The sequence below is a fragment of the Pantherophis guttatus genome, chromosome 3 (assembly GCF_059756535.1).
Source record: "Pantherophis guttatus breed Tessera chromosome 3, ASM5975653v1, whole genome shotgun sequence".
Lineage (NCBI taxonomy): Eukaryota > Metazoa > Chordata > Lepidosauria > Squamata > Colubridae > Pantherophis > Pantherophis guttatus.
In genome coordinates this window covers 210,350,583-210,363,331 of record NC_142065.1, presented here as the reverse complement: position 1 = coordinate 210,363,331, position 12,749 = coordinate 210,350,583, and the positions used below count along the sequence as shown (strand labels likewise).

At 42.9% G+C, this 12,749-nt stretch overlaps 1 protein-coding gene across 2 annotated transcripts in view; it reads left to right on the top strand.

Annotated features, from left to right (window-relative positions):
• The window catches only part of GPR20 (G protein-coupled receptor 20), a 47,747-nt gene extending 42,733 nt beyond the window's left edge, over nucleotides 1-5,014 (top strand). For both annotated transcript variants that reach the window (XM_034420108.3, XM_034420107.3), the window contains exon 3: nucleotides 2,889-5,014. In XM_034420108.3, the coding sequence (XP_034275999.1) occupies nucleotides 2,910-3,941 (1,032 nt within the window). In that variant the 5' untranslated portion in view covers nucleotides 2,889-2,909 and the 3' untranslated portion in view covers nucleotides 3,942-5,014. The remainder of the gene's footprint in view (nucleotides 1-2,888) is intronic.
• The last annotated feature ends 7,735 nt before the right edge of the window (nucleotides 5,015-12,749 follow it).

The window sequence follows — 12,749 nt, the reverse complement described above, 5'->3', positions numbered from 1 at the left end:
CCACTGTACTACCAAGGCACTCTCTCTCTCTCTCTCTCTGTGTGTGTGTGTGTGTGTGTCTGTGTGTGTGTGTGTGTGTGTGTGTGTGTGTGTGTGTGTGTGTGTGTGTCAGTAGAATCACATCCACTCGATTCTGGGCTTTTTTCTTTTCTAACAGCTAGCAAGCTCTTACTGCTAGGTGGGAGACCTAAATAGATCCATTTCTAGCTCGTATAATATAAGTATTATATTATATTATTATATTATAATATAAGTTTTATATAAATTTTATATATATATATAATATTACCGAAAGTAAAAAAAAATCTTTAATTTCACCCCTTTTGCTCTGATGATTTGCATTTACATGACGTGGTAAATTTGATTCATATAACCTTGAATGGGGAGTTTTGATTAATTGATTGATTGATTGACTGTAATTTGTCAAAGAGAAACAAAAACAGGAATAATATAAGAATACAATGACGGGGACGATAGGCACGTTAGCGCGCTTATGCACGCCCCCCTCTATGGACCTCTTAAGTACGGAGTCAAGTCCAAGGAAGTCAATTTGTGACTGAAACTGTGAAAAGCTTTCCGTGTTATGCAAATCCAGCTGTTTGTCGACTTTGTGTTGAAAGTGGTCCATGAGCCTAGTTCGAATCTCGCCAAGGCTCAAGGTTGACTCAGCCTTCCATCCTTTCAAAGGTAGGTGAAATGAGGACCCAGTTTGTGGAGGCAATAAGCTGACTTTGTATAAATATACAAAAGTATGAAGGCTATTGCTTAATGCATTGTAAGCAGCCCTGAGTCACCAGAGAAGGGCGGCATATAAATTAAAGCAAAACAAAAAACAAAAAACAAGGGCAGGCCACATGCACAGGGCGTATGTGCGCAATGCATTTTGGGGGTTGGGGCGCACGCACGCTTTGGGCACTCAGTCCAGAAAAGGGGTCTGCAACATTAAACACTGAAAGAGCCATTTGGACCCATTTCCCGCAGAAAAGAAAACACCGGGAAGCACAAAACCTGGTTGGGTGTGGCCAACTCAGTTCCACCAGTCACATGATCCCCTAGCCACGCCTACCCAGCCAGTCATTAGGACAGAGAACCAGTTGTGAAAAAACACCGGGAATCACAAAACCCTTTTGACATCTCTCTCTCTCTCCCTCTCTCCTTCCCTCCCTCTCTCTCCCTCTCTCTCCCCCCTCCTTACTGTATCTCTCTATATCTGTCTCTCTCCCACTCTTTCTGTATCTCTCTGTCTCTGCCCTGGCCGCTTCTCCATCCCCCGCTGTCACCCTTACCTTCTCAGGCCAGGCAAGGAGTGACTGGGAGGAGATGGAGAGGGGCAGGGCCAGCCAGTGGTGGGATCACTTGACATGGAGCTGCATGCGGCTCTGGAGCCACAGGTTGCTGACACCCGCGTTAATGCATTAACCAGATTAATCACTAGGCATATAAACAGCTATCCTCACTCCTTGTCCATTCACTCGGCCCGGGTTTTCTCCTCCCCGGCGACCAAAAATGGTTAGCAAGGCCTTTGCAACAGTTTGAAAAGCTGTTTTTACTACAAATTGGCTGCAGGAAAAATGCCGCGAATCCGTATTAGGCAATACGTGACAGCTCATCGGAGGTACAAAAGTTCTTGCATGATTTTCTTTTCAAAGTGGGCTCGTGTGCAGCTTTTTTTTTTTTTAAGCACTGTTGTAAATCACTTGAGCTTTGTTTAAAGAAAGAGTTAAGATCGACTCTTCTACTATAAAACATAGACAAGGGCCACTTTAAAAGATATTGGTTTGTTGATTAAGACGCTTTAGAGGAAGTCCTCGACTTAAGACCACAACGGAGCCTGAAATTTCTGTTGTTGTTAGAGCAAGACAGTTGTTAAGTGAATGCTGCCCCATTTTGCGATCTTTCTTGCCGCCATTGTTAAGTGGATCGCTGCCATGGTTAAGCTAGGAACACGGTTGTTAAATGGATCTGGCTTCCACGCTGACTTTACTTGTCAGACGGTCACAAAAGGGGATCACATGACATTGCGACACTGGGACTGTCATAAATATGAGCCAGTTGCCAAGCATCCAAATTTTGATCACGTGACCTGCAACGGTTGTAAGTGTGAAAAACGGTAATAAGTCACTTTTTTCAGTGCCGTTGTAACTTCATTCTAAAGGAATGGTTGTTAAGTCGAGGACTACCAGTACTGGAAGAACTGGGAACCTAGTTAAATGATGGCTTCCTACAAATCTATTGGAAGTCATCTGTTGTGACCTAGGCTTCCTGAGTCATTAAAACATACGAGTAGTCCCAAAAACCTCTTTTATTGCAACAGCTGTGAATTATGTTCGTTCACAGCTGAGTCCCAATTAGTTGCAAAAAGTCCTTCGGGATAATCACCAACCTTTATCTCCCTTGACACGCTGCCAAAGACCTACTTGGCAAAGCCACACGGAGTCCAGAATCTAACAGAGATGCCGACTGGGAACAGAATTAACAACATTGCTTTCCTGCAAAGGGCCCACGTGTCTTTGCTTCTCTTTTAAGCCTTATTTATTATTTATTATTTACTAATTCAATTTGTATGCCGCCCCTCTCCGAAGACTCAGGGCGGCTCACAATGAATTTAAAATGGGAGGGGCCAATCATCTCCAGGCCTTACTCCCGAGTCATCCCTTTTGTTTTAACTGTTCCTGCCTTCTGGCAGCTCTGCGCATGCATGTACTAGGAACAGGCTCCTCCTGTTCCTCTGCCCCTCTGATGTCCAGAAGCTTTGGGTCCTAACCTCCTTGGGTTCCCCTCCCACCCAAAAAAAGTTATCCATGACCTCAGGGTATCTTACCAAGATTATACTATTGAGCCGTGTAAAAATCACCTGTGAACCTGTATCTTTGCTTGTTGTCTCGTAGGTACCATTAGCGGCGTTGACCATGGAGCCTTCCAACAACTCTACGGTCTCCTCCAACAACAGTGACATGTTCAACAAGTTTGTCCACCTGGACGGAGAGTTATCAGAGAGATTTCATACCTTGTGGATTGTCCTGGTAGTGATCAATACCATCATCTTCCTGATGGGCGTGGTGTTGAACTCTGTAGCTCTCTACGTCTTCTGCTTCCGCACCAAAACGAAAACCACCTCGGTCATCTACACCATCAATCTTATCATCACCGATCTGTTGGTGGGCTTCTCTTTACCCGTCCGGATCATTGTCCACTACAGCGCTAAGGACTGCCACTCCTGTGCCCTCGTCCACATTTTCACCTACTTTGTCAACATGTACTGTAGCATCCTCTTCCTTACTTGTATCTGCATTGACCGGTACTTGGCTATTGTCCAGATAGAAGCTTCGCGCAAGTGGAGGAACCCCAACTACGCCAAATGTATCTGTGCTTTCATCTGGACTTTTGCCACCGTCATCACCTTCTCCATCCTCATCGTGGCCATGAAGTTCTCCTACTGCTGCATTGCGCAGATCCTGCCCCTGATGGTCTGTGAGTACTTCTTCCCGCTGATCATCCTCACGTTCTTCACGACGAGGATCATGTGCGCGCTTTCCAAGCCCACCCTCATGCACCAGAGCCGGGAGAGGCGGATGCGAGCCGTGCAGCTCCTTATCACGGTCCTCATCATCTTCATGATCTGCTTCACTCCCTTCCACGTGCGCCAGCTGGCCATCGCCATCAACCCAGCCATGTCCTACGACCTCAGCTTGGTGGTTTACCACGTGACGGTCACCTTAAGCAGCCTCAACAGCTGCATGGATCCCATTGTCTACTGCTTTGTCACCAACAATTTCCAGTCCACCATGAAAAACATCTTCAGGAAGGCGGAGTTTGAACAAGCCAGCGGAGAGGTCATCAGCGTCAACAAAGGATCGGGTTCGAATGCACTCATGGCGTTTGCGAACGTGATAGGGAACCCCATGGGGTTGCCTTTGCCCAGCAGCACCCCAAACTCCTAGACTTGAGCAGCCTACAACGAGGACAGAGAAGATGTCTGCTATTCCTTTTGGCTAAGACCATTTTTTCCCCCTAAACATTGTAGCTGGGTTCCAGAATTATTCAAGCTCTCCAATGACACACTCAAAGTTTATTTATGGCAGCTGGTGTTGTCATCTGGGAAATTACTTGGATTGCATTTGGCATTCCAAATTCCTCAGAGAATTCCCCAATTCAGGAATTTGCAGAGAAAGGAACATGCACAGCTCCGTATTTTGCTAGCATAGAGGCCTAGGATAACAAAGTTGGAAGGGATCTTGGAGGTCTTCTAGTCCAACCCCCTGCTCAAGCAGGAGACCTGTACCGTTTTAGACAAGTGGCTGTCCAGTCTCTTCTTGAAAGCCTCCAGTGTTGTTGGGGCACCCATAACTTCTGAAGGAAACCTTTCCACTGGTTGATTGTTCTCACTGTTAGGAAATTTCTCCTTGGTTCTAGGTTGCTTCTCTCTTCGTTTAGTGTCCATCCATTGCTTCTTCTCCTGCTTTCTGGTGCTTTGGAAAATAGTTTGACCCCCTCTTCTTTGTGGCAGCCCCTCAAATATTGGAATATCGCTATCATGAAATCTAGTTTTCACTACACTAGACATACCCAATTCCTTCAACCGTTCTTGATATGTTTTAGCCTCCAGCCCCCTAATCGTCTTGGTTGCACTCTTCTCTGCACTCTTTACAGAGTGTCAACATATTTTTTTTTTAATATATTGTGGTGACCAAAAGCGGATGCAGTATTCCACGTGTGGTCTTACTAAGGCTTTGTAAAGTGGCACTAATACTTCACGAACTCTTGTATCTATTTATGATGATCTGCAGGATCAGGGCAGGGAGAAAATGGATTTTATAGCACCTGTTCTTATACTTCGGACAAAAAAAAAAAAAGAGATGTAAACAAGCTTGCCTTTTTGAAATGAGAATAATTCAGGATCGCTGTCACTCCGGCAAATGGGGTTGGTCGTTTGAAAAGACTTGGCGCCTAACCCCACCGAATGCCAAAGCTATGACAGTAATAAAAGAAACATCTACAGTTGCGATACACTGTACTTTGTGCTGTGAGAGAAATTTATTTCTCAAGAATGTTTTTGATTCCTGCAAAAAGGAACCCGGGATGGCCGACTGAAATTAAACGCTGCATGGAGTGGAAAGCAAATCCCAGCGGGCCATTTCAATGCTTTAAAAAAACAAAACACACACACACAAAAAAAAAAAACAATGCCAACAAAAGGAAGGGTAATTTTCAGTAAATCTGTTTTTAACTTTCCTTCCCTCCACGGGCCTTAGCTGCGGCTACCGTTCCGATTTCACCTCATGAAAGAGAGTATAATCTGGGCTAGTCTTTCAAATCTGGGTGCAAGTTATTGTTAGAAAAATAATGAATGGAATGGAATGGAATAGAATAGAATAGAATAGAATAGAATAGGAATAGAATAGAATAGAAATAGAAATAATAGAAATAGAAATAATAATAGGAATGGAATGGAATGGAATGGAATGGAATAGAATAGAATAGAATAGAATAGAATAGAATAGAATAGAATAGAATAGAATAGAATAGAATAGAATAGAATAATACAATATGGAATGGAATGGAATGGAATGGAATGGAATGGAATAGAATAGAATAGAATAGAATAATACAATATGGAATGGAATGGAATGGAATGGAATGGAATGGAATGGAATGGAATGGAATGGAATGGAATAGAATAGAATAGAATAGAATAATACAATATGGAATGGAATGGAATGGAATGGAATAGAATAGAATAGAATAGAATAGAATAATACAATATGGAATGGAATGGAATGGAATGGAATGGAATGGAATAGAATAGAATAGAATAGAATAATACAATATGGAATGGAATGGAATGGAATGGAATGGAATGGAATAGAATAGAATAGAATAGAATAGAATAGAATAGAATAGAATAGAATAGAATAGAATAGAATAGAATAGAATAATACAATATGGAATAGAATAGAGCCCTGGTAGTACAGTGGTCTAAGGCACCCTGTTATTAACACAGCTGCCTGCAATTTACTGCAGGTTCGAATCTCTCCAAGGCTCAAGGTTGACTCAGCCTTCCATCCTTTCTAAGGTAGGTAAATTGAGGACCCAGTTTGTGGGGACAATAAGCTGACTTTGTAAAAATATACAAAAGGATGAAGGCTATTGCTTAACGCATTGTAAGCCGCCCTGAGTCTCCGGAGAAGGGCGGCATATAAATCAAATTAAAAAAAAAAAAGAAGAAGAATAGAATAGAATAGAATAGAATAGAATAGAATAGAATAGAATAGAATAGAATAGAATAGAATAGAATAGAATGAGAATAGAGTTGGAAGGGACCTTGAAGGTCTTCTAGTCCTACCCCCTGTTCAAGCAGGAGACCCTCTACCATTTCAAGCAGGTGACTGTCAACCAGTGCTGAAGCACCCACAAAGCCTGAAGGTGTTTGGGGGTTCCACGAGCCGGGGTGGCGCAAGAACCAAGCAAAAAAATGAAACCCAGACATATTGTGAGGAAGGAGATCCATTTATACCCAAGAACAAAGAGATTTGTTTTGGGGTTGGGTAGACAACAAAAGAAATTGGGGTCCAGAGGCTTGATTTTATGGGTGGTGGGGGGCTGCTCCCTTGGTGTGGATTTGGAAGCTGTGGTTTGTGTACATGCTGGTTCCCTGGATGTCCTTCTTGTTTAGATGTGCAGATTGAGGTGCTCCAGCTTTGATCCCGAAGTGCGTGTAAAATCCAGAAAGGAAGATCACCCTTAGATATGTGGATTCCTCCCTAGGTGTAGATTTATTTTGAGGGGATCTGGTACCTTCCTTTATCCTGAAGGGATTTTTCCGTGGAGCCAGTGAGATGCTAAAATGTGTTGGTAAGATGGTTACTCGCAAGTAAAACAACCCCCTTTTTATAACAGTCTTTTATTCACAGGGGTAAAGCAAAAAAGCAAACCATGTTTCCCTGAAAAAAAGACCTACTCCGAAATTAAGCCCTAGCTTGATTTTTACACATGCACCCAATATAATCCCTACCCGCAAAAAAGCCCTAATTAAGACCCCACCCACTCCAGAGTGCACAGGTAAAAATTAAGCTAGGGTAGGGATGGGGGTAGTGAACTGCCCTACTACTTACCTTCGGACAGTTGCAACCAAGTCCTTGCATACCCCAACACCTGCCTTACTGGCCCATTTCTTCTGCAGCCATCAAGGCATTCCTGAAGGTCTCTGACAGCGAAAAGGACGCTGGGGGCGACGCGCAGAAGTGAGATGAGTTAGTAGAAGACATTCCCCCCGAAAATAAGACCTGGTGCCATTTTTGGTGGCAAAAAAAATATATAAGACCGGATCTTATTTTCCGGAAAACACGGTAGTCCCAACAAACCTGGATTTATCCAAGAAATCTGAATTGCTTGCTGTACACTAGAAACGAATAGTTGTCTGAGACAACCAGCCACTCCCAAACCCTTCCTATTTGTTCCCCAGCCAGGGAGGGGCTGGCTAGCGTCTACGTCTGCTTTTCCCTGAGAGCCGGCTTATTGCTTTCCTTTGCTCTCCTCTCCTCTCTGCACATCTGGGATGGGCCCCATCTGTTCCTCCCCCTCACTCTGCTCAGGCCCCGAAGACAGCTGCCTCTCCACTTGGGGGAGGACTGAAGGCCCTGGCTCTGCCTCTGTCTCTGATGCTGTTTCCTTATTATATTATTATCAACAGGGAATATTCCCTATTCCTTCCAAAGGCTCTGAAGCAGGCCAGGCCCTCCCTCCACCTCCTCCTCATCTGACTCTGCAGCTAGCTCTGCTGGCAGCCGACGGGCCACAAGAAAAGGGGAGGGACGCCTTTTAACTTCTAACGTTAACTCAGGAAGCTTGCAAGAGAAGAAGAGAAAATAAGGAATATTCAAGAACATAAACACACACAAAGAGAGAGGGGGGGAAGAGAGGGAGGGTGGGAGACAGATAGACAGACAGACAGACCTTCCAGGAAGTACCGTATTTTTCGGACAATAAAACACACCTGTGTATAAGATGCACCAAAATTTCGAAGAGGTAAGTAAGAAAAAAAAAGTTTTTGCCCTCCCCAGCCTCCAGGAGCACTCTGCAGGCCTCCCAAACCCTCTGCATGCCCCGCTTTTGTGAAAAAAGGGCCCATTTTTTTGCAAAAATGGGACAAGCAGGGTGGGGCTTCGGGAGGCCAAAAATGGCTGTATTCGGTGTATAAGATACACCAACATTTCTATCCTCTTTTAGGGAGGGGAAGTGCGTCTTATACTCCAAAAATTATGGTTAAAATGACATCTGTGATCATGCAATGAAACCTGTGGCCCTTGTTTAAAAATATGATCGTTATTAAAAACATTCACGGAAATAAAAGAGAAGCAGGAAATAATATAAATTTTGCAAATTTATTGCAGCCAGTCTGGGGCCACTTACAAACAAAATATTGTATAAAAAGAGTACAGCATCCAGGTATGTGTGTGTTTCTGTGTGTTTGTCTCTGTGTGTCTCTGTGTTTGTATGTGCAACTGTGAGTGTCTATGGGCAGTGGTGGGATTCAGCCAGTTCGCACCTATTCGGTAGAACCGGTTGTTAACTTTCTAAGCAGTTCGGAGAACCAGTTGTTGGAAGAAATCTTATTTTGTTTTTCCCCACTTTACAGGGCTAATCCTGTAAGGAAGGTAGGAAGGAAACATTCTGGTGTTGTTTCTAGCCTAATCTTTATTGCCCTGCTTACAGAAACTGCCTCTCTGGTTAACCCTTATTACATTGTAACAGGTAGGAGAAATTTTGAGTAGTTTGGAGAACCGGCAAATACCACCTCTGGCTGGCCCCAGAGTGAGGAGGGAATGGAGATTTTGCAATATCCTTCCCCCAGGAGTGGGGAGGGAAATGGGGATTTTGCAGTATCCTTCCCCTAGAGTGGGGTGGGGATTTTACAGTATCCTTCCCCTGCCATGCCCACCAAGCCACACCCACCAAGCCACACCATGCCCACCAAGCCACGCCCACAGAACCGGTAGTAAAAAAAATTGGATTTCACCACTGGATTAAAAGATTACATATCTGGTTCTGCATATATTAACCGTAACCATTTTGACTTTTTTGACCCCACATGGGTACTCTACATAGATGCATACAGAAATTCTCGGCTCAGAACACACACGCACATCAAACAGCAAGATTTTCAGCAATAAACAACCTGAGTTGTGATTCCTTGGGGTGGTTTCCCAAGTCAAAAGCCATTCTCAGCATTGTCTGTGCAGCACGAAACTGCCAAAATGCTAAACGTGGAATATATTATATCATGAAAATATGTTCTCATCGTGTGGAAAAGATTCCCCAATTCCTTCTCTTCTTCTCCCTCGAAGCAGAGCTGGGAAACAGGGCCGCATAAATAAGATTCTCCTCGGTTTAGATAAGGGCTTGCAGTTGCTAAAATAAGATTACATCCCAAGGGAGAGAAAAAAAAAATAGGAAAAATTTTTTTTAAAAAAAGACTTGATGACAATTAATTCACAAGTGTGGACACCAAGAGCCGAGAGGAAAATAAATATTCCTGTTATTTAACGTTGTTGAAAAGCGAAGAAAAGTTATTAAGGGCTGAAAATATTCCTGCAACTTTATAGGCTGCTCTTCCCATTTAAAGATGGCGGAATTGGAAGGTTCCAGAATCTGGTGAGTCCAAGTAGTTAAAGTCCACTTAGCTTTTAACCTTCGGAAGGATACCATGTCATTGACGTATCTTCTACTATAGAAAGTACCGGTAGCTCTCGACTTATGACTACAATCGGGCCTAACATTTCTGTTGCTAAGCGAGAAGGTTGTTAAGTGAGTTTTGCCCCATTTTACGACCTTCCTTGCCACAGTTGTTAAATGAATCGTTGCAGTTCTTAAGTTAGTAACATGGTTGTTAGCTGAATCCGTCGGCTTATCAGAAGGTCGCAAAAGATTATCATGTGACACGCAACCATCATAAATACAGGACAAGCACCCTAATTTTGATCCCGTGACCACAGGAATACTGCAACGGTTGTAAGTATGAAAAAAAAATGTCCCAGAGATGCTTTTTTTTTCAAGAGGCAACTGAACTTTCTGGTTTTTCTTTTGAAGACGTTTCGCTTCTCATCCAAGAAGCTTCTTCAGCTCTGACAGGATGGTGGGGAATGGAAGGATTTATATTCTTTTATATACACCCTTCGAATGGTGTGGGAGTATGAAGGAATTTCCAGAAAAATTGCAGACTACAGGAGCCATTCAAATAATTTAACAACTGGTTTCTCTGCCCTAATGATCGGCTGGGTAGGTGTGGCCATGGTGGGCGTGGCCAGGCAGTGTGACAGACAGCAGTCAGCCTCCTGCACTTCTCTGGGAGCAAAAACGGGCCACGGGGGCGGAGGGCACCACACACACACTTCCACACCCCATTTTGGCCCAGTAGGCCTCCCTGCAGCCTCCTGGGAGCAAAAACGGGGCACAGGAGGCCGCGCTGCACCCCCTCGTGTCCCGTTTGAGGCCTATTAGACCTCCCTGCACTTACCTGGGAACCAAAATGGGGCGCGGGGGAACTCCTGGAAGAGGAGGGGAGAGGAGGGGCCAGCCAGAAATTTAACAACCGGTTCGCCTGAATCAACCCGAACCGGCTGAATCCCACCACTGCAGACCACACAGACTCACCCCCAACAGCCCGTATCTGTCTTCAACAGCGAAGGGACACAGGACAGAAAGACATCCTGCATCCAAGAAGGCTCCACACCTATTCAGGTGACCCTGAGGACACAGATAAACCTCCAAGTGGCCTCAACGACTCTCTAAAAGGATGCAAATGACCAGCTGTCTGCAAGAAATCCTTCCATTCTCTACCATCCAGTCAGGGCTGAAGAAGCTTCTCGGAGGAGAAGGGAAACGTCTTCAAAGAAAAACCAGAAAGTCCAGTTGCCTCTTGAAAAAAAGCACCTTTGGGACAACCTTGACCTGGATGACGGAGAATCTTGATAGACTTTTATGAAAAAATATCGTAACTCACTTTTTTCAGTGCCATTGTAACTTTGAGTGGTTTCATCAAGCTGGGCTGACCTGACCGTATTTTTTAAATTGCTTTAATTTTAAATTGCTAAATTATGGGTTTTTAATATGGGGGTGTTTTAACTGTGGGCCAAATTAATTTAATTGGTTTTTTAATATGTTTTAATTTTTGTATTTTCTGTATTTTATCTGCTGGCTATTCACCGCCCTGAGTTCTTCAGGAGAAGAGCGGTATACGAAATAAATAAATAAACAAACAAACAAACAAACAAATATAATAATAATAATAATAATAATAATAATAATAATAGTAATAATGAAATGAATGGTTGTAAGTCAAAGACCATCATTATTTCGAAAAAAGGAATATTGGTAAGTAGTGTTTCTCAAACTTGAAGAGTTGTGGACTTCAACTCCCAGAGTTGAAACCCCCGTGGTGGGGAATTCTGGGAGTTGAAGTCCACAAGTCTTAAAGTTGCCAAGGTTGGACAGTTCCTGGTTTAGAATGATCCTGAACCATTGAAGCTTTGGGCCAGATCTTCTCTCTCAGCCACCAAATCTTCTAAAGTTCTCCTGGTTGGGAAAAAATTGGAGAAATTTATCCTTGGCTGCAATCTAAGAAATTAAAAATTGTAATTTCGGTTGGAGTCATAATGCCAAAACTATGAGCAAGGTCTTTGAACTAGACAACATCTGGCTGGGTTAGAGCAGGGGTCTCCAACCTTGGCAACTTTAAGACTTGTGGACTTCAACTCCCAGAATTCCTCAGCTGGCTGAGGAATTCTGGGAGTTGAAGTCCACAAGTCTTAAAGTTGCCAAAGTTGGAGACCCCTGGTTTAGAGCAAATATCGGGGATCAGAGAACCCACCAAAGGACTGTTTTTGGTTTTTTCCAACCATCATTTCCTTTCTATATTTCCTGGGAGTGGAAAGTCGTAAAGGTTTTTTTTTTCCCCAACATAATCTCGATTTATCTTTGTTCCAGATTCTCAAAATGGCACGCCTAATAAAGTGATTTCTAAAATCAACATTAATCCTGACCTCATTGTACCATCGATATGCATGCCATCCAAATCTCAAATCGTGACTCTCTAAATCTAATAATCGTGTATCTCTCAACATCGCCCATTATTTCTAACCAAAGAAGGCAAGAGGCTGCAAAATGCAATTTGAAATCTGGCAGGGCTAAGCATCCCCTCTCTCTTTAGCATCACACAAAGTCTTATGTTTAACTCTGGTTGCCAGATAAGCTTAAATATCTCTTTCTGCCATTGTTTAAAGGATGGATCCGTACTCAAAATAGATATTGTTTGGAATAAAAATAACCTTCTTGGGAATCTGTTCATTTTTATTATGGAAATTCTTCCCAATAGAAACAATTGTAATTTATCTCAAGTAGAGATATCTTTTCTTTTCTTTTTTACTTGCATGCCATGTTTTGATGTAATTATTCTGAGAAACCATGCCATTCGTGTTTCTTAAGGTAATCTCTAAATGTTTTTATTCTTTTCTCAACCTTAAGCCTCGTTTTATTCATCAGTTCAAATTGATGTGTTGCTCCACGTTTTTAGCTAAAGTTTTTGCTTACGGTGGTGTATTTTTAAAAATCCAGTTCAGTATAAATTGGGCCTTACTGCAATAGGAAAAAATTGATAACTTTTCCAAAAATATTGGCAGAATTCTCGTGAAAGCCACTGAGACACAAAACTGTAATGAATAATATTTGGAAATATAGAGAATAGAATAGAATAG